This window comes from Anabas testudineus, chromosome 18 (genome assembly GCF_900324465.2).
Source record: "Anabas testudineus chromosome 18, fAnaTes1.2, whole genome shotgun sequence".
NCBI lineage: Eukaryota > Metazoa > Chordata > Actinopteri > Anabantiformes > Anabantidae > Anabas > Anabas testudineus.
Genome location: NC_046627.1, coordinates 27,137,113 through 27,159,604, shown reverse-complemented (window position 1 = coordinate 27,159,604; position 22,492 = coordinate 27,137,113). Strand labels below are relative to the sequence as shown.

Genomic DNA, 22,492 nt, shown 5'->3' with positions numbered 1-22,492 from the left:
ATTATTAGGCTTAAGGGGCAAATACTTTTTTAACAGAGCTGTACACAGCCTTCAAACATGACTGGTGGGTGAACTTTTGTGTACATTCGGGACTCAAACACAGTTTTGTGCAAGAATAACATGACATAAAGGATTGTGGTCATACTGTAGATTTGGTTTCCTGCAGCAGCAGAAGGGTGACGAGAAGCTGCGACCTTGCCTTGTGTCTGAAACTTCCTCTCGAAGCGGTTTATAGAAGAGTCAGCACTGGCCATGCAGCTGACTTGGTACATTTTACATAGCATAGCGAGGCAACATACTGGAGCAGCAACACCACCTTGAAGAGGCAGTGTAAAAGGAGCTAAAGAGTGAGAGAAACATGACAGTAAAATAACTTTGTAAAAGTGTGCATGTTTAATGATTCACTTAATAACTTTGTTTTAATAAAAAATTGTGAACTTGAATCCACACAGAAACATACAGTAATATACTAATGTGATGAAATCAGTTCCACTATGAGTCCACTTGCTGAGCAGCATAAATAACACGAGTCTCCACTTTTCTCCTGCTTCTTAATGTTGTTGAATACAAACTCAGTGCTGCAGCTTTTAGCTCATCACAGTCCAGATTCTGTAAATTACGAAAAAAATACATATAGCAAGTAATAGCTGCAATAGAAGAAATCAATGATTTTACAACACCTGAATTATTCAAACTGATTAAAATAGTAATCAGTAAACCTGAATTCACCTCATGCTGTGGTGGTTTCTGATCTTTGACTGTAACAGCCAGACCAATGACGACCAAAACAAGGAAAACAGTCAGAGCACCGACGATCAAACTCAACAGATTTGTTGTTTCACACTCTGCTAAAATTAAATGAACAAATCTTCAGTCAAACATACTGTTTATCTGTAAACAACTGACAAATGTACACAATGAAAGAAAAATAAAGGTTAATCTTACTTTCAGACTTTCTGTCTTCATCATCCTGGAATTCATCACTGTCTTTTAACAAAATCAAGATAAATTATTGTGAAACAGTTTTTGTTTGGACAGTAGACAGAAGAGAAGATAATGCAGGATTTTATAATAACCTTACCTTCAACAGTTAAATATATCACATAGTAAACTCCACGTCCACCAAAGAAAAAGTGACAGAAATAGAGTCCAGAGTCAGATAAATCCACTTGTTTGATTTTGAGAAAGACAGTAGAGATGTTGGTTTCTATTTTAAAACTTCCATTTTGAAATCCAACACAGTATTCAGGTCTGCTGTGAGAACTGGTCATAAGAGCGATACAGGTGGCCTTGTTTCTGTTGACCAGTCTGAACCAGGTTGTCACAGTCTTAGAGGTTTTGGGGCACAGCAGTGTGACACTGTCACCAGACTGGGCCTTCACATTGTAGGAAACTAAGACAGAGATCCAGCCTGAAACAGAGACAACGTGAGATTTAGTCTTAACAGATGGTAAATGACATAATTTAAACATAATTTAAAGAGAAGTTAAAGAAGTTTTAATTTGGACATTGAGAGAAATGTATTGTTAGTACTTACTGAAGCTGCAGAGAATTAAAGCTCTTATCAAGATGAAGTTCATGATGCATATGATCGTAGTTCTGCAATGTGTGTTATTAAACTGTGCTGCAGGAAGGGTGCTGTCTATTTAAGAGGTCCCCACCTCTTAAATAGACAGCACCCTCTTCTTGTTTGTTTGATCATGTAACTTTTTTTCAGTAAAACTAGTGTTGATACCAAATTATTGCTATTTAATTACCAATGTACTAAATTTATCTAAATAATAAAGTGTGCAAAATGTTATTTCAAGGGAGACACGAACATCCACCCTGATAAACCTCAGGCTGTTGATGTTTTTACACATCTTAAATTGTTCCCCACTCCCCTGACCAACAAAGCTGACAACCACCTGGACTGTTTCCACCGTGAATATAAGGACGTGTTGCTCCATTGAATCATGTTTGTTCTGTGTTCTCTGGGTGAAATGTATGTGAGAAAATTTTTAACTCTGATAACAAAATCAGAGTTTTCATTACAGTTTAGTCAGTTGAATGGAGAAAGGGGATGCATGAACATGAAGTGAAGTTGAGAGAGATAAAAGTAACAATGTCCGTATTGAATGTTTTAACCAGAGCTGGGAACAATGTGATACATTTGTCAGTACCAAGTTTAACAGAGTATTTCAGTGTGGTATTTTTGATTGCATTGTGTCACTACTTCAGTATTTTAAATCCTGCACCAGACTAAACTGGCACTCCCTCATCCCCACTCTAAAATGTGAATCTAGATATGGTACAGTGTAGTCGGATTGTGTCAACCATATTTCTTATCATACAGCTCATGTACAAGATAAATAATTAGGCTACCCTGGATTTCACATGTTTAGTCAATTATTAAACATGGTTAACTCAGCACCATCAGTTCCTGAAACAACTGTCTCTTTTTCTGTGGTTGACATGCAGCTAAATACACACTGTTACAAAAACAAGAGTAGTTTATCATTATGGCTCAATACAGAAAAAGAAAACCTGGGGGTGATCTGGATTTTATTTAGGCATGTTGGTGTGACATCCCTATAAACCATTTCTTCATAGTATAGATAACCACATCTAAAATGTACATGGATGAGTTTAATTCAATTCAATTCACTTCAATTGATTTGTAGAGCGCTTTTTACAATTGACATTGTCACAAAGCAGCTTTACACAAGCAAGAAACCATGGAAGTTTACATGAACAGTGAATGTATGAATCATAATAATCAGATTGTCCCTGATGAGCAAGCCGAGGGCGACGGTGGCAAGGAAAAACTCCCTGAGAAGGCAACAGGACGAAATCTTGAGAGGAACCAGACTCAACAGGGAACCCATCCTCATATGGGTGATTACATACTATGTGTTTAGTTTAGTGACTAACAGCAAAAATATGAAAAGGTGCAAATGGTTCCAGTAAAATGCAGTTATCCAGTGAATGTAATGAGTCTTTATGTGCAGAGTCCCTGTGTATAATAAGTGAATTACAGTCCAGGAGCAGTGGGAAGAGTTCAGCATCCTGACAGCCTGGTGGATGAAGCTGTCTGAGAGTGTTGTGGAGCGGGACAGAGGCTCCGGTAAACTTTTCCCTGAAGGCAAGAGGCTAAAGAAACATTGTAAATGGTGAGAGGTATCACCAGTGATGCTGATGGCTCTACCAGTGAGGCTGGTATGGAAAGCTGATGGATTGTAGGGTGAGCGCCACCTAAAGACATTATACTGTAACACATGCCACGCTGTGGCACATACGACAAACAGAAGCTGGAAAAGTTTTTAATTCATGCGGCAGAGACTGACGATTTGAAATGTTTCATCTGAACCTTCAAGTCTGTCACAAAAAGAAGAAAAGATCCTGTTGTTAAAGTCGACAGTGACGCAGTAATGTGTCCCTGTAATGTTCTGTTCCTGCAACAGTTTGGAAGGTGAGACTGTTGTTACTTGGACAGTAGGATCAGTATCTTAAGTAAAGAGAGAACCTGGACCAGCTTTTAATTAATAAGTTATTGAATTTTCTAGTAACATACTGTAGCGACCCAGAGGTGGGGCATTTTGTTCTGTTGGTGTTTGACTGTTCCAGTTTCTGTTATGTGTTATGTGGTTCTTCTAATTGGTTCTTTTATTTTGTAGTGTATATAGTTGTGTGATGTCAGGTGTGCTTCCGGGGGTGGGGAAGAGGGAACCCGGGAGAAACAGGCGGGAGATTTAGTGCTTCCGGGGTGACTAAAGACTGCACTGAGACCTGTTGTCACTCTGTTCTGAGTTATAAAAATAAAAAGAGTTGTTCACTCTGAGGCTCGTCACAATACTGACAGCTGCACTGTGAAGACAGATCAGAGTGGAGATGATGGGAGCTGCTGCTGCTGCTGCTCAGACTGAACAGACTGAATGAGAGTGTAAATGTGTTGAACTGCTTCACAAGTCTGATCACAATTTTTATAGAGGTTTTTGTACAAAGTGAAAATAAACTAGTGGTGTGTTTGTATCAGATACAGATTCAGATATCTCATTAATAGACAGTTCTGCTTTCCACTACAGCTTAAAGTTCAGCTGTGGACACAGAGGTGTCATTAATCTTTAAAAATACAACCACCAGTTATTTTAAAACACTTTGTTTTTTTCATTCTGCACATCAGTTAAAAATAAATTAATATATGGTCAATGTATAGTAATGAAAATGCAATTTTGCCTGTGTTGACTGATTAAGTCGGATATTGTTGAGTTTACAGGCTTCATGATTTTCACTTGAGCTGTTCTCAGACCACACTGTGCTGTCTTTTCCTGTCTAACAAGTGATGTGTACGTCACCCAGTTCTGCACTGCTGCAGACCTTTATCTGTCTATTGCCAACAAAGTCAGATCAAAATAGAAATGCATAATCAGTGTTTACACAAAAATGGCGGTGGTGGCCCCTTTGCTAAATTTAAACATGCTCGCTCCAGTGACACATGGGTTCTAGCACCTTGACTTTAGTGGAGTGATGTTTAGTGTGACTTATAACAATCGTGTTGGACATAAAGTGCTGTGAAAGTGATTTAGATCATTAAAGAAATTTTAATATTACACAAGATAACCTGAGTATATAGAAAATGCAGTTTTGAAAATCTAATAGAAATTAAGCTAAAAGGCTTGTCCCACATTTGCCAAAAACATCCAGGTTATCTGCAAGAAATTTGGCCAATTATTCTGTGGACTGATGAGACAACAATTTAACTTGTGCGTCCCAATAAATCTGTCGTACAACTAGGACAGCATGTCATAAAAACAATATACAAACAGTCAAACATGGTGGTAGTGAGATGGTCTATCGATGGACAACTTGCCACATGTACTCTACCAGAATATCTTGAACAACAATGTCTGGACATTAGTTTGTGACCCCGAGGTCAAACATACTTGGGTTATGCATGTTTGATTATTAGGTTTAAGGGGCAAATACTTTTTAACAGAGCTGTACACAGCCTTCAAACATGACTGGTGGGTGAACTTTTGTGTACATTCGGAACTCAAACACAGTTTTGTGCAAGAATAACATGACATAAAGGATTGTGGTCATACTGTAGATTTGGTTTCCTGCAGCAGCAGAAGGGTGACGAGAAGCTGCGACCTTGCCTTGTGTCTGAAACTTCCTCTCGAAGCGGTTTATAGAAGAGTCAGCACTGGCCATGCAGCTGACTTGGTACATTTTACATAGCATAGCGAGGCAACATACTGGAGCAGCAACACCACCTTGAAGAGGCAGTGTAAAAGGAGCTAAAGAGTGAGAGAGACATGAGAGTAAAATAACTTTGTAAAAGTGTGCATGTTTAATGATTCACTTAATAACTTTGTTTGTAAGAAATTGTGAACTTGAATCCACACAGAAACATACAGTAATATACTAATGTAATGAAATCAGTTCCACTATGAGTCCACTTGCTGAGCAGCATAAATAACACGAGTCTCCACTTTTCTCCTTCTTCTTAATGTTGTTGAATACAAACTCAGTGCTGCAGCCTTACTCAGTAACAAGTTTTACTTTTAAGTCTGTCACAAAAAGAGCAAAATATGACAAAATATGACATAAAAAGATAATAAATATGATAAAAATTGACACTGACATGTCAGTTTTCCTGTGATGTTGTGTTAGTGCTACATCTGCAGTTATCAGGACTTTAGGGTTATCTTTGTACCCCACTTGTAAATCATTTTAGATAAAAGCATCTGCCAAATGACTACATGTAAATGTTATTGCTGCTGCAATAATATATTAGTTCTTTGGAGCTGAATCCTCCTTCGAACTCTACTTTTTCATTGACTTGAATGGTTTGGAGGGAAGCCTCATAGATGAATCCCTGGTGCAGAGCCTCAACACAAGAACTGTCGACCTCCTTCACCTGATAGAGGTTTTGCCCCTGATAACTATGATATTCATGTTGTCAGGCATAGAACTGTCCCTACAAAGTTGGTGGTGTCAGAAAACCACCAAGAGACACTGGAGTTCAATGTAAACTTGGGTAAGAACACACCTTTGTTGTTGGGTCCTCCTTGACTCGCCCTCTCCACCTCGTCACCCACTGGAGCGGGCTTTTTCTTTATTGGTAAAAAGGTTTGGGTCACGGGTGCTAAATGAGATTACTGTTAAAAATAAATACCCTTTGCCACTCATCTCCTCTGCTTTCGAACTCTTCACCAAACTAGAACTGCGCGACACCTACCACCTGGTCCAGATCAGGGATGGAGATGAGTGGAACACAGCTTTCAATACCCCTAACAGCCCCTACAAATACTTGCTCATGTCATGCTTGGACTCATTAACGCCCTTGCAGTTTTTCAGGCCCTGGTTAATGGTGTCTTCCATGACATGATTAACCATTCGACGATATATATTTTACTCCTGCAGCCTTGATTAGCACATTCAGCACATCTGTGCTGTACTACTGCTTCTGTTGGAGAACCAACTCTTTGTGAAGGGAGAAAAGTGTGAGTTTCATGTTCATGTTTCTGTGGTTCAGGATTGGCCTACCCCTATGGACCACAAGCAACTCCAACGGTTACTAGGGTTCGCCAGTTTCTACCGCCGCTTCTCCACGTGCTCACTTCACCCAAGAATGCTTTCATTTGGTCCATGGCAGCTGAGGATGCCTTCGTTCGCCTGAAGACATTGTTCACCTTGGTGCCCATCCTCAACCTCCCTGACCCGAAAAGACAATTCATAGCCAAAAACAATAAGGTGCACCCCTGTGCCTTTTTCTCCCACTGCCTGCCTGAAGCGGAGAGGAATTATGACTTTGACAATCGTGAGCTGTTTGCCATTAAGTTAGCTTTGGAGAGTGGAGGCGCTGGTTGGAAGGGGCTGTCCTTTCTTTCAGTCCTGATGGTTGCCCCGTGGGTTGCGTGTTTGTCCCTTCTTCTCTTTGTCCACAGGTGCTTTGGTGGGGGCATGACTCGAGGCTGGCTTGTCATCGTTGCACTTTTCGCACTACGGCTCTAATCACCCAAAGGTCCCGTTGCGACCCTGATCGCATATTTCATTGGACTATGTGACTGGTTTGCAGCCTTCTAATGGGAAGACAGGTGAAACAGGAGGTGAAGACGCTGCTCCGGTGCATGGCTTTCTCTAACCTCTCCATCTGGTCACATCAGCTCCCCTGGATCAAGTACGCCCACATCAATCCCTTCCTTCGCCTTGGGCTGTTCGCTATTTGAGGCTGCGTTCAGATACCTCCATCAAGGATTTGCCTCTGAAGGTGGAGGATAGGACGCTTTCCCCACGTTTTCTTGGTCCTTGTAAAATTGTGAAGATTGTTAGGGCCGTTCCAGGCCAGCATGGAGGTGCACCCTGTTTTTCACGTGTCCAGGTTACAGCCGGTCTGTCGAAGTCCACACACGCCCTCCCCAGCCTCCCTCTGCTGCTCGGCTTATGGACAGGCTACCTTGTTGATTGGGAGGGATATGGTCCTGATGAGGAGTAATGGATTCCCTCCCGCTTCAACCCTGGACATTATTATTAAGTTCCTTTTGCTAAGTTTTGACTTTATGTTATTGGAAGGCTAGTTTAGTTTTATAACAAGTTTATGACTTGATGGCAGACTTTTGACACATCCTGTCCTTTTCTCTCTTCGCTTCAACTGTTGTGTGATAACATAATATTAACCCATGAGAAACCATGGACTGAATATAAATACCATAGATTATACAAAGCTTCAAGACAAATTCTTGAGAGTCATTGTAGCCCTACAGTCATATGATAAACATGTTGCAACTGTAGCACAGTGAATATCTTCATGTGAGACTGTAAATGTGTTGAACTCCTATTTGCATCTTTTCACAAGTTTTATAGACGTGTTTATATGAGAAGTGTGAAGATATAGATTCAGATATCACACTAACAGTTTTGTTTCCACTACAGCTTACAGTGCATTATAGATGTCATAAGTGTTCATAAATACAACCACCAATCATTAAAACCTATATTGTATTTTTAATTCAAACTTAGCACATTAACATAGAAATTTATACAAAATGTTTATACAAAATGACAATTTTGTCAAAATGTAGTCAGTACTTTGAGTTCACATGCCTCATAATGTCCACTTCAGCTGTGCTCAGACCACACTGTGCTGTCTCTTCCTGTCAAACAAGTGATATGTACGTCACTCAGCCCTACACTGCAGCAGACCTTCATTTATTGTGATCATAAGTCTGATCAAAATAGACACAGAGTGAGAGAGACACAAGTTGACATGTTTATTCACCAGTTTGACTTTGTTTCAATGAAAAAAGTAAAATCTTTTAATTCACACAGAAGAACACAGCAGCGGATACAGGTTATAAAAGCATTAATTCCACTCTAAGTCTCTGCTGGCAGCATAAATAACATGTCTCAACTCATTGCTGCAGCCCTCAGCTCATCACAGTCCAGATTCTATAAATTAGAGGACACACAGTTCAGGTCAGGAATATACTTGCTGTTAACTACTAGTGATGGCTAGTGGCATTTCAAACTGAAGCGAAGTTTGATTTTTGCTGGAAACTATTGTCCATCTCTTTTACCTTTGTGAATTTGTGAATTCTGTTGGTCAGTGGTGATTAGGCTCTAGTCTGCCCCCTGTGGGTAAAGTCTCCACTCATCCACAGAGTACACAAGCTAGTATGTGACAATGACACAGAAGATGCTGCTGCTAAGTATGCATGTGCAAAAAGCAAGTATACCCACTGTCTGCTATTTGTCCCAGACTTACACACAACAGCTAAATGTGTGAGGGGAAAACGTATTTGTCATCATTCTACTACTAAGTGTTAAAATTTATCATCATAATATTAACATCATACTGATTTTGGTGGCCAAAGGTCACTTAATGTTTGTCCGAGTTGTATATACGATGTCTCAGCAACACCTTTAGGAAATGTTTTTAACATCTGGTACAAATGATCATTTCAGCCAAAGATTAACTGATCAGAAAGGTCAAGGTCACTGTGGCCTTGTGTATGTCTATCCTCATCAATGAAAAAAAAAAAATCAGCAGCCAATAACCTGTCAACCTGTAATGCGGTGATAGAGCGTATAAAATATTCCTCAGTGGTCGTATTCTCAATAAAATTAACTAAACAGGGTGAATAACCATCTGGATTAACCTGTTAGCTTCTGAACATCTTTGTGATAAATGCCTGGTTAGATAAATGTAGCAGCTGTATAGGTACTGTATTTGACTGAATGAGCTGATAATAATAAAAAATAACACACAATGCGGGGGTGAGGAGTTATGCAGTAAAAACCCTCTTGGCTTGTCCATACTCCAAGTATTTTAAGTATTCACCTCATTGTCTAACAATTTGTTATTGGTCTGAAACCTTTCTCTTTTCACTCATAAATACATTTCTAATTTTTGGTTAAATGGTAAAAGTTGTGGCTTAGAGGATTATGGCACTGCAACATTGTTAAGTTGATTGATTTGCAAAAGCTTGCATGCTCAGTGTTTTCGCAATCTGACAGTGTTTGTAGTTTTCCTTTTTTACCTTTAGTAATATTATACAGTTTCAGTTTTCTATCTGGTGGCAGAATAAATAACATTTGGCTCCATCTGTCTTTGTTTTGCTTTTGGTCGAAATGCCACTGCAGCATAGTTCAGGTCTTCAACATGAGGATTCTGTGAAAACAATATTTAGTCTTAATGTGGCCGCACATGTTATCAATGCAGACAGATACAAGATTTTTTGAAGCTTATAGAAATCTTGATATTTTTTTCATTTGTTTGGAGGTGTTTCTAATGTTTTCCCCCATCATATATTTTAAACTCTGCTGTATCTGAAGTTTCCTCTTTGATTATGTACAGTATGTTGTGGTGGGGAAAGTATTCAAAAGTGGGGCCACAACAGTCCAAAACTTCTTCCTCCACGTGTATTAACACTTCCTCAAAAACCACAGGAATCATGGTGCAAAAAACGGGTTTAGTCACTGATGAGCAAATGACATCATGCGTGGGGTAATGACTAAAAGATTTGGGCTCTGACACTCTGCTGAAGAAGTCCTCAGTCATATAGTTATTACAATCAAATCATTTTATCATCTAAACTCGATCTACAACAGTTAATTCTGCTGAGCAAGCACCAAAAACGACTTGACTCAGCAGTGAGTGGAACAGCAACAACAGTATCCAATTTCAGATATGGAGAATATACCAGTATTTTCACTATCAAGACAGTGTGCTGTTCACCTGGTACCCAACATGCTACCACCATAGTGCACCTGAAGAGATGGAAGAGATTTTCCAAACAGTCCCTTTTTTTGTTCCCACAATATACAGTCCATGAATAATGGAATGATAAGTTTTATTTGACATCCCAACTTTTGAGGGATTATAGGTAATATAAAAAGTTACTTACAATTGCAGTTGCATTGCCAAATGTGTTCCCATGTTACTCCATGACTAACCAAGCAGATAAATACATGTAACATGAAAGTTGAATTGACCTGACTTTGCTCTAGATTCTGTTCTTCTTTATGAGCTGAGTGACAGAAACAGTTCATCTGGTCAGTTAATTGATCATTGTCAGTTAAACCAGGTGTTTACAAGCTTATTCACACAAACATGATCAAGGTACCTGTCTGAAGTTTCCTGATCTGAACAACCAGACCAACAATGACCACTAAAAGGAAGAAAGTCAGAGCACCCAGGATCATACTGATCAGCCATATTGTGTCAAATTCATCTTCTAGAAGAAATATCAGTTTAGATTTTTCTTTCCTTTAAGAGACTTACATCAGAACTGTGATAGTCACTTTGTGGAATAGAAAATTTTGTTTTTAGTACAATCAATAAAATTAAGTTTGCAAAATATATGGAAAATATAACCAAATAAGACAGAAAGACTTTACAACAATCTTACCTTCAACATTTAATGTTTTACACTGAAAATGGGACGTCCACTTGTGTAAAATCCACAGAAATAGAGTCCAGAGTCAGATAAATCCACTTGTTTGATTTTGAGAAAGAGCACAGTGATGTTGGAGCTGATTTCAAAATTTTCATTGTGAAATCCACCACAGAATTCAACTCTGCTCTTAAAATTTATTCTGTTTTAATTAAATTTTATTTATATAGCGCCTAATCACAACAGTTGTCATCTCAAGGCACTTTACAGTTTTAAGGTTTAAGACCTTACAAAACAGAATTATATACAGATTGTGTATACATTAAATACACAATTATATAGAAAAACCCAACAACCCCTCCTGAGCAGCACTAGGCGACAGTGGAGACTTCCTTTAGAGGAAGAAACCTCCAGCAGAGACGGGCTAAGGGTGGGCGGCCATCTGCCGATGGGGTGAGTGGAAAAGAGGAGAAAGAAAAGAACAAGAAACAACAACAAACAGCAAAGACACTGGGCAGGTTGGTAGGACCATCAATCACACTCTGGAGATATACAGCTCCAAGACCGAGGATACCTGCAGAAAAGTACAGAGAGAGGGAGACAGAGAGGAGGAAACACAACTACAGGAGAGAGAATACAAAGTTAATGACATGAAATGGTGGCATTTAAATGGATAATTAATGACAAGGTTTTTGTCTTTGTAGCCAACGTTGTCTGTGGGACACCACTTAGACAGCCAGTAGTTAGATGACGACAAAGTCCAACATCGTTTTAGACACTGATCCCACTTTCCACACGTAGTGAATTCTGATTGGCTTAATCTGGAGTCAATTAGTCCTGTGTGAATTATTATCTTATCTATTTAGGTTTATCCTTACACAGGAGTTTCAAATAGGATTCAAACATAGTTTCTCTTCAGGTAGTGTTATTCTTGATGATGAAAGCTTCTAGGCCTTTGATGTGGTTATGACTGCCTTCGTGTGGTTTGACTTCACTATAGCTATTTGTTGATGGTAGCCACACCTTTTTTCATCATCTGTTGAAATTAAGCTTTCCTGATCACCAACGCTGGGTCAAAGTTTGCTTTTTATTTATAATTAAAAGTGCTGTGGCTTTCACCTCTGCTCTTCTCAGACACCACAGCACAACATTCAGCTTAAGTGCATTCACAATGTCAAGGAAGATGAAAATAATAAAGATGAACCACCTCTGTGTCTGTGTCAAATCCCCGAGGTGGCATAGTACTTCAATTAACCCAAAAACTCTGCTGGTGTCTCTTTACTGCTTCTTGGCTCCACAGTTTACTTACTATATAAAAAAATGGGATAAATAGATCCTCAAAAACTATTATATAGAAATAATACTAGATTGTTCTAATTATACTAGAAAGAAAGAAAATTGGATGATAGTTAAATGCTAATACTTAATGAAGGAAAGCTGTGATTATAGTGCATCCTACTACAATAGGAGCTTAAATTTCTGAGTCACAAGATGGTGGTTTCATAAAAGAAGAAGGGGGAGTTCTATATTTATCTTATTGGGCACACCCAGACCACACACTAACATGTAGAAGTTGGAAGATGTTGGAGATGGAGCTGCCAGGCAGGAGGACAAGAGGACGGTCAAAGAGGAGATATATGGACGTGTTAACAGAGGACATGAGGTTGGCTGGTGTTAGGGTAGAAGATGCCCACGATAGAGGGAGGTGGAAAAGGATGATTCGCTGTGGCGACCCCTGATGGGAAAAGCCGAAAGAGAAGAAGATTTTCACAGCTGCTCAGTTTGACAAGATATTTCTTGTTAGTGTTGGACCTATATGGGATTTCTATTGGAGACTCTATGGTTCTTACAGTCTTTTAGATATGATACAATCCTTGTGCTATACAAGTTGTTATAAACTACTATTCATACATCACTACAAGATGATGCAGTTCAAGTTTACACATCATTTTCTGCAGTGTTGGGTTTTTTGAGGAGACATTTGTGGTGTTTGACAGGAGATGAATACATTGTTGAACAAGTTTGAACTAAATGTGTCTGTGTACAATAGACACATTTGAAACGGTTAAAACAAAGCAGGAAAGCATTTGTGTGAAAGCAGTACATCTTTTGATGCATGTGGTTTTATTGCAGAGCTAAAGGGCAGTCCTGCTGTGGCTTTCGATTTGGCTCAAATACACAGCGTTGTCACCACAGTGGAAAATTATAAGGGGAGGGGGCAAAGGACGTGCGCACATTTACATACTAACAAAGTTAGTACAAAAAAATATTTATGTTGAGCCACAGACGTCGTTTATTTTTAGTCTCACGGTTATCGATAATATGCTCAGGATAAAAATTATTAATGAATTTATTGAACCGCATTGAAAAACAGTGTCACCTGAAAGTATGGCTGAATATGTGAATGTGCTCGTGTAGATGATGATGATGTAGCTTGTTAAGGTAAAGATGTTAAGTACGTTTGTGTAAAGTATGAATTTATACATTAATAAGCTGTTTTTGCTCTTAGTCTTTGAAAACAGGAAATCATTTTATGTTTGTGGTCACGTCTAAAGTCTTCCTTCCTTGTTTTGTGACTCATGTATGTTTGTCACCACAGACTCCGCTTTTATTTAGTTACTTGTTTTTTTTCTAGTTGTACAAATAAACTAATAATATTTAAGCTGTTTTCACTGCTTTTTTATACTTTGATACAAAACTGTAGAGTCTCTCAACTTCGTTATGCTCAGAGCACACGGTGTTGTCTCTTCCTGTAAAGTGATGTGTATCACTCCCCCTGACAAACCACTTGATTCCTCCTATGAACAAACTCATTAGTCATCTGTATCATCTGTGACTCCTCCTCATTACTGACTGTGATGGCTGCCCTACGATGTTTGTGGTGTTGGCTGAAATTTCTTTTACTTTTACTTTACAGTTATTTTGGATGTGCAGTATTTGTCAGCATGGATGCTGGTTCATCTTGTTATTATTTTTTCCTCCAGTATTCTTTTAAAGAAGAAATAAAACTACTTTAGAAGCTGTTCACTGAGGTCTGATGAGTTTCACCCCAGTCGTGCTCACACCACACTGTGCTGCCTCTTCCTGTTAAACAAGTGTCAACAATGTTCATCTCACTTGCTCCTCCCCCCACAGACCAATTCAGTCTCCTTATAAGTAAGTTTGATAGTGATCAGTGTTTGTTGCGACCCCTCCTTTGTCTCACATTAAGAACACCCTTTCTCCTGCCCAGTAAACAACCAGAAAATATGAGATAGAACGGCCAAAAGCAAAGCACGAGATAATTTATGTTGTGTTATTTTTATGCCAAATTCCTGACAACACACTTGTTGTCAGGAATTAATCTAATTAGATTATAATAAAAACATATATTATTTAGATTGAACTAAAATCTATTCTGTGCTCAGTAATTAAATCTATATGTATGCTATTACCCACATGAACATGCATTAATCACCCTTGTGGCTCCATTGTTCTGCCAGAACATTTCTGACCTCTGAAGGTGTCCTCTGGTACCTGTCACCAAGTTGTCAAATGTGCCACAAATCAACCAATCAGACATATTGACTTATTGTTTAGCGTTAAGCATACAGTAGAGTTTCTCAAGCCTAAGTCTCTTTCCACATCAAAAAACTTTTCCTTCTATAGCAGTGGTCCTCAACCTTTCGGTTTAATTTCAGAAAATATTTTCATGGACCGGCCTTTAAGATGTGGCGGATAAATGAAATGACACGACCGGCATAAAAGCTGGTATTTTCTAAATATATAGAGTTTTGCAGTTTTAAAGGCTTCACTGCCTCATTAGAGAGCCGGTCGCCACATATTCTGCAGAGCATGCTTGTGAGTGGGAACAACCTGTTGCAATAAAACTATATTTCCAGTAGGACTCCTGGTCTTTTCTGTTAAATGCAACTTTTTTTTCGTCGTAGGCTCTTCTTCTGTCTGTTCACTGGCTCTTTAACCCTGCGCAAAGAAACTTTCCAAAGAAAGTGAGTACAAGGGGCAGAATTCGTGAGAGGACAGAAAAACTGAGCCATAGAGGTGATGAATGCACATTTATATAAGTAATGACTTGACTAATGAGTATTGGTATGAGAAATAGCAAACAGGCAAATACATTTAGTGAGCACAGTATACATTTTTGTTTTGACAGAATAAACAATTCTAATAACTAATTCTAATACATAATACATGCATGTTTATATATTGTAGAAGTTTTTATTTTCTTTTTCTCTTTCCACCCAGTGCACACAAAACATGAATATAATAAAGCATCAGTTCCACTCTGAGCTGCAGTTCTTGTTTCCTGAGTTCATCTGGTGGCAGCGTACACAACATTTGGCTCCAGCACACTCTCTGATGCAGGCTTACGGACTCTCTTTGGTTTTTCCAGGAAACTTAGAGCTGCATAGTTCAGGTCATCTGAGGCCAGATTCTGTAAAACAGAATGTTTAGAGTCAGTACACACTACGCTACACACAAAGTGGAGATAAATATGTAAATAACATTGTGGTTTTGTGAACTGTAGGAACTGTGTGAACTAGAAACTACATGCCAGCAAAATTGGTAATGTTCTTTATGTTCAGATCTGCAGATATTCTCAAAAAAAGCTTTTTTGAATCTTTGAATATGATGCATGTTTTCCTTTCCTTTTCCATGATTCCTTCGATTTCTAAATCAAACTTTTAAAGTAGAAATGTGTTTACCTGTTTTCTTTTGGGCTGTGGGTTTTCAGTCACAGCTATATGGCAAAAGAGACATTTCTGATTAGTTATTTGGTACTGATCATATATTTTGCTTTGGACATATCATTCTGTTGATACGTCCAACTTACAAGACAATGTGAAACAAATTATAACTCAACAGTACCTGTCTTAAGTTTCCTGATTTTAACAAATAGACCTATGATGACTGTGGTGAGGAAAACAGTCAGACCACAGAGGATCACAGTCATCAGGTTTGTTGTTCCATCAGGATCATCTATAACAAAGTACAACACTTCCTTATAGTGGACTAGGTGCTGCAGACACAGTTAAAGTTGCCTTATGTGAAAGTTTAGAATTGGAAGGAGAAACTTAACTTTAGTCTCACAAATGACCTCATCCTCAGATTCACAGTTCCCTTTCAACATAGAAGGAAATGATATAAAGTCATGTCTTATTTTTGTTTGTGCTGTTTTCATACTTTTGTGACAGTCCATTTAAGAAATAGTTCTAAAAAGATGTTAGACATAACTAGGATCTTACCTTGGACATTTAAATATGTTGCACTGGTAATGACTGTATGTGTGTTTATGTAAAATCCACAGAAATACAGTCCAGAGTCTGATAAATCCACTGGCTTGATTTTAAGGAAGACAGTCGACGTGTTGGAGCTCATTTCAAATCCATTTTGAAATCCATCACAGTACGAAGCTTCACCATCAGACCCGTACATAGAGGAGATACAGCGTGGCTTGGTTCTGTAGACGACTCTGAACCAGTGTGTGGAAGATGGATGTTTGGAAATGTTGGAGCAGAGCAGAGTCACTTCTTCACCAGGCTGGACCTCCACAGTCTGAGACTCAGAACCAGACACAGAGATCCAGCCTGAAAAAATCTGCAATTAGACACTCTAGACACTTTTTAACTGATAAGTTAAGAGATACTGGACAAGTTATAATAAGTTGAAATTAAAGGAGTGTTACAGGATATAAAAAGGTCAGCATTGTATTTGTAGCTGAGTGTTAATAATTTAATACCAGTACTTACTGTTGCTGTAGAGAAGTAAAGCTGTTATTAGGGTGAAACTCCTCATTGTGCATGTACCCGTGTCACAGCAAGCGCACTTTATATTTTGTCAGATGACTTCATTGGAAAGGGACGGGGTATTTAATAGTATAAATCACATGAATGACTCCATGTCAGTATCTGCTACTGTGCACATATGTAGCACAGCCATAGCAGACAAGATTGAACTAAATGTATTTGACCATGTTAAATCAGTTGTGATTCTCTTTTTCAAAAGAGACCTGGTCAAGATGGCAGCTTAAAATGCCAGGAGGGTAAATCCCAATGAAATTCAGGTTGTCAATTTAAAGGCTACTTTATTTATGTATTTACAAATTAGATAGCTAACCACTTTAGCATGCCAGGCTGGGAAGATACAATACGTTTTACAAGGTCCTATTAAAACCTGGAGGCTTAGCATGGTTCTTACTCGTCATAAGTAAGTCATTCAGTTTATACTTTGACTGCATGTCAAACAAATTATAATTGAAACATGTTGAAGTGGACTCATGGTTTAAGCTTTGGTTAACAAGGCCTCGTCACTTGCACCCAGCAGGATGTTCTCTATTCCTGCCACTATGTTCTCCAGCAGAGTAACTCTATTAACAAAATGTTTGCTTCATTTATGAGCACTTAGTTTAAGTGTGGCCTGTGTTTATCCCGAGCCAATTTGAACACCACCGAATGAATAATTTTACTTAACTATTCCAACTTTTACCAATCTAGCCACAGGGGTTGCAAGCAGGTGATGAGCCTAAAGCTAGAAATTGAAGGGGTGATGGTGAATGTAGTCAGTGGGTATGCACCACAAGTTGGCTGTGAGTTAGAAGAGAAGGAGAGATTCTGTAGTGAGTTTGATGAGGTCATAGAGAGTATCCCCAGAGGAGAGAGAGTTGTTGTTGGAGCAGACTTCAATGGGCATGTTGGTGAGGGCAACAGAGGTGATGAGGAGGTGATGGGCAGGTTTGGTGTAAAGTAAAGGAATCTGGAAGGACAGATGGTGGTGGACTTTGCTAAGAGGATGGAAATGGCTGTAGTCAACACTTACTTCCAGAAGAGAGAGGAACATAGAGTGACATACAGAAGTGGAGGTAGGAGTACACAGGTGGACTACATCCTATGTAGACGAGGTCATTTGAGAGAGGTTAGTGACTGCAAAGTGGTGGTAGGAGAGAGTGTAGCCAGACAGCACCGCATGGTGGTGTGTAAGATGACTCTGTAAGGTCAGGAAGAAGAAGAGAGGGAAGACAGAAAAGAAGACCAAGTGGTGGAAGCTAAAGAATGAAGAAACTTCAGGCAGAAGTTGAGACAGGTTCTGGGTGGTCAGGATGAGCTTCCAGATGACTGGGAAACTACAGCAGAGATTATCAGGGAAACAGGTAGTAAGGTGCTAGGTGTGTCATCTGGAAAGAGGAAAGAAGGTAAAGACACTTGGTGGTGGAATGAGGAAGTACAGGAATGTGTCCAGAGGAAGAGGTTGGCTAGAAGAAAGTGGGATGTAGAAAGGACTGAGGAAAGTAGACAGGAGTACAAGGAAGTGCAGCGTAGAGTGAAGAGGGAGGTGGCAAAGGCCAAACAGAAAGCTTACGATGAGCTGTATGACAGGTTAGACACAAAGGAAGGAGAGAAGGACTTGTACAGGCTAGCCAGACAGAGAGATAGAGATGGGAAGGATGTGCAACAGATAAGGGTGATTAAGGACAGAGATGGAAAGGTGCTAACAACCCAGGAGAGTGTGCAGAAAAGATGGAATGAGTATTTTGAGGAGCAGATGAACGAGGAAAATGACAGGGAAAGAAGAGAGGAAGATGTTGATGTTGTGGAGCAGGAAGTAGCAGAGATTGGAAAGGATGAGGTTAGGAAGGCTCTGAAAAGGATGAAGAGTGGAAAGGCTGTTGGTCCTGATGACGTACCTGTGGAGGTGTGGAAGTGCTTAGGAGAGACAGCAGTGGAGTTTCTAACCAGTTTGTTCAATAGGATTCTAGAGAGTGAGAAGATGCCTGAGGAATGGAGGAGAAGCGTTCTGGTTCCGATCTTTAAGAACAAGGGTGACACGCAGAACTGCAGCAACTATAGAGGAATAAAGTTGATGAGCCACACAATGAAGCTGTGGGAAAGAGTAGTGGAAGCCAGGCTTAGGAAGAAGGTGGAGATTTGTGAGCAGCAGTATGGTTTCATGCCCCGTAAGAGCACCACTGATGCCATTTTTGCTTTGCGAATGTTGATGGAAAAGTACAGAGATGGTCAGAAGGAGCTGCATTGTGTCTTTGTAGATTTAGAGAAGGCGTATGACAGGGTGCCGAGGGAGGAGCTGTGGTACTGTATGAGGTCGTCGGGAGTGGCAGAGAAGTACGTCAGACTAGTTCAGGACATGTATGAGAGAAGTATGACGGTGGTGAGATGTGCTGTAGGTCAGACAGAGGAGTTCAAGGTGGAGGTGGGACTACACCAAGGATCAGCTTTGAGTCCCTTCTTGTTTGCTATGTTGATGGACAGGCTGACAGATGAGGTCAGACAGGAATCTCCCTGGATGTTTGCAGATGACATTGTGATTTGCAGTGAGAGTAGAGAGCAGGTGGAGGAACAGCTGGAGAGGTGGAGGTTTGCTCTGGAAAGAAGAGGCATGAATGTCAGTCGTAGTAAGAAAGAATACATGTGTCTGAACGAGAGGGATCAAGGTAGAAGCGTTAGGTTACAGGGGGCTGAGGTGAAGAAGGTGCAGGAGTTTAAGTACTTGGGTTCAACAGTTCAGTGTGATGGGGAGTGTGGAAAAGAGGTGAAGAGGCGAGTGCAGGCAGGTTGGAGCGGGTGGAGGAAAGTGTCAGGAGTGTTGTGTGACAAAAGAGTGTCAGCAAGACTCAAAGGAAAGGTGTACAAGACAGTGGTGAGACCAGCTCTGCTCTATGGGTTAGAGACGGTAGCAGTGAGACAGAGACAAGAGGCTGAGATGGAGGTAGCAGAGATGAAGATGTTGAGGTTCTCCTTAGGAGTGACCAGGTTAGACACGATAAGGAACAAGTACATCAGAGGGACGGCTCACGTTGCCTGTGTTAGCGACAAAGTCAGAGAGGCCAGACTGAGATGGTTCGGACATGTTCAGAGGAGGGATAGTGAGTATATTGGTAGAAGGATGTTGGAGATGGAGCTGCCAGGCAGGAGGGCAAGAGGACGACCAAGGTGGAGATATATGGATGTGTTAACAGAGGACATGAGGTTGGCTAGTGTTAGGGTAGAAGATGTTCATGATAGAGTGAGGTGGAAAAGGATGATTCGCTGTGGCGACTTCTGATGGGAAAAGCCGAAAGAGAAGAAGATTCTGACTTTTACCATTATAATGGATCAACATTCTTTCAGATCATTCATAGGTTGTTATATTTGTTGACCTGCTCCAGAACTCATCCAGATAATTTAATCTAAACTGACAAATGTTTCCAGATGTTGTTATTTTACATAATTGGACCAATAATACAAGAAAAAAAAAGTTTATCAATAGTAGTTTTGGAATATATATGTGCACACACATTGCTGCACTGAGAAGACAGAGTACATATCAATGTACAGATAGACGGGAGCTGCTGCTGCTGTAGGTTTGCTGTGGTCTCTCATGTGCAATGTATAGCAGGCTGAGAGGCTTAAAATGTGTAGGAAGCTTTTCAAAGTGGTTCACCGTACGAATACAGAGGCTTCATGAATTCAAAGTCTTCAAAGCACAAACACACACATTTTTAAACAGACCCTGTCTCTTCCTGTTAACGCAGTACATATATGTTGCTGCTGTGTGGTCAGATTTTATACCCTGGTTCAGAGAAAAGTACTGTTTATTTAAGGTGTATTTAATGGAATCAGAGTCTGATCATCTGCCAGCGTCACTATTGGATCATTCTCTATTGAACAAATCATTTTTCTGTGCCCTGGTTATATATATAGAATATAGACATTTCTTTAACACATACAGAACTGTGATGTGAAATTGTGACAGAATGGTTTTAATATCCACAGAAATAGAGTCCAGAGTCTGATAAATCCACTCTTTTGATTTTGAGAAAGACAGTAGACATGTTGGATGTATTTTCAAAGTTGCCGTTTTGAAAACCATCACAGAATGAAGCAGGTTCAGAGGGTTTGAATATAGAAGAAACACAGTGAGGCTTCAGTCTCCTGATCACTCTGAACCACATTATCATAGCAGGAGAACTGCTGTAGTTGGAGCACAGCAGTGAGACTTGTTGACCAGGCTGAACCTCCACAGTGTGAAACTGTCAACAAAACAATACTTGTTGTTCCTAATTTATATTTTTGCTTTTGAGAAACAGTCTTTCCCATACTGGGTGTTTTATTTTTTATTTCAGTGTTATTTAAGACACTTACCTGCTCTGACCCAACCATACCATAACACGTATATATGTATATATAAAAAGAAATAATGTGACAAAGTGGGTGAGAACACTCATTTGTCTGCAGTTAATTTTTCCCCCTCTTATACATTTCTTAACTGTGCTTGTTCAGTTTTTTGTTTAGCCAGATTTGTTCATTTATGTTTAGCGTTAGGTTGCAGTATTATTACGTTAATATTTTCCAGTTAAAGCTTTGTTTTGTTGACCTTACATCTGAAAGTGTCTACTGTACATGGCCTATGCCTAATAAACCAGCCCTTGGTCTGGTCTTAACTTGGTTTCCACCACATAAGGTTTTGATCTTGTTTCGGTTGCGATACAGTTGGATTTTTCTCATGGGTTAAAATGATCTTGACTACAACACTAGTGCAGGTATCACTGTACATACGCTTATACTTTTAGAAAGGTTATACATAGAAACAACAACGAATGTACCTTTAGCAATCAAAACCTTTTTCAAAAGTCATGATGAAGTATTATTAGTCTCATGAGCAGCACAACTGAGATAATCTCCCTGATATTTTGTCACCACAGTGCAACAAATGGTCAAAAGTGCCGACCAGGTCTTCACAAAAAATTTCAACCTGTCTCTGGCACAGGCTTCCATCCCGGCCTGTCTAAAGTCATCCAGCATTATCCCCATACCCAAAAAATCATCCACAGCCTGCCTCACTGACTCCGTCCAGTTGCTCTCAACCCTTCACACCGAGGACGCCATATCCATCACCCTCCACACTGTGCTGAGCCACCTGGAACACAGAGACACCTACGCTAGGGTGCTCTTTGTAGACTACAGCTCAGCCTTTAATACAATAATTCCTGACATCCTGGTGAGCAAACCTTCCGACCTAGGACTGCACGAACTCATCTGTTCCTGGATCAAGGACTTTCTCACAAACAGACCACAGACAGTTAAACTAGGACCCCACCTCTCCTCCACCCGGATGCTGAGCCAAGCTCCCCACACGGATGTGTGCTGACTCCACTGCTCTACACCCTCTACACCGCGGACTGCAGACCAGCCCACACCAGCAACAACATAGTGAAGTTTGCGGACGACACTACCGTGGTGGGGCTGATCTCTGGAAAAGAAGAGTCTGCCTACAATATAAAGTCCTGAAACTGTCTGTGTCAGGCTAACAACCTCATCCTGAACACCACTAAGACCAAGGAGATCATCCTGGACTTCAGGAAGCACAGAGCAGACCCACCTCCACTTTACACCAATGGTGACTGCGTGGAGAGGGTCCATAGCTTCACCTTCGTCGGGATCCTGTCCTATTGCATCACAGTGTGGTTTTCCCACTGCACTGAAGCAGAGCGGCACCCACCCTGCCTTCCCCCTGTTTGACTTGCTGCCCCCTGGCAGGAGGTACAGGTCCATCAGAACCAGACTGAGGAACAGCTTCTTTCCACAAGCAGTCATCACAATGAACACACACATACACCA

At 40.1% G+C, this 22,492-nt stretch overlaps 2 protein-coding genes across 3 annotated transcripts; both read right to left on the bottom strand.

The window, feature by feature from the left end:
- Positions 1-418: 418 nt before the first annotated feature.
- LOC113157255 lies at positions 419-1,619 on the bottom strand. 2 transcript variants are annotated; one of them, XM_026352616.1, is made up of 5 exons: positions 1,538-1,619; positions 1,082-1,411; positions 946-987; positions 730-848; positions 419-609 (listed from the first exon to the last, which is right to left on the bottom strand). In XM_026352616.1, exons 1-5 carry the CDS (start codon positions 1,578-1,580, stop codon positions 493-495), a joined length of 651 nt encoding a protein of 216 aa, XP_026208401.1. In that variant the 5' UTR covers positions 1,581-1,619; the 3' UTR covers positions 419-492. The 2 variants fall into 2 exon arrangements, with proteins under 2 accessions (XP_026208401.1, XP_026208402.1); XM_026352617.1 differs by having other exon boundaries at positions 730-845.
- A 13,337-nt stretch (positions 1,620-14,956) lies between these two features.
- Positions 14,957-16,676, bottom strand: LOC113157256. Its single transcript, XM_026352618.1, has 6 exons — positions 16,631-16,676; positions 16,127-16,468; positions 15,961-16,001; positions 15,750-15,882; positions 15,587-15,621; positions 14,957-15,315 (listed from the first exon to the last, which is right to left on the bottom strand). Exons 1-6 carry the CDS (start codon positions 16,674-16,676, stop codon positions 15,193-15,195), a joined length of 720 nt encoding a protein of 239 aa, XP_026208403.1. The 3' UTR covers positions 14,957-15,192.
- Between the last annotated feature and the right edge of the window lie 5,816 nt (positions 16,677-22,492).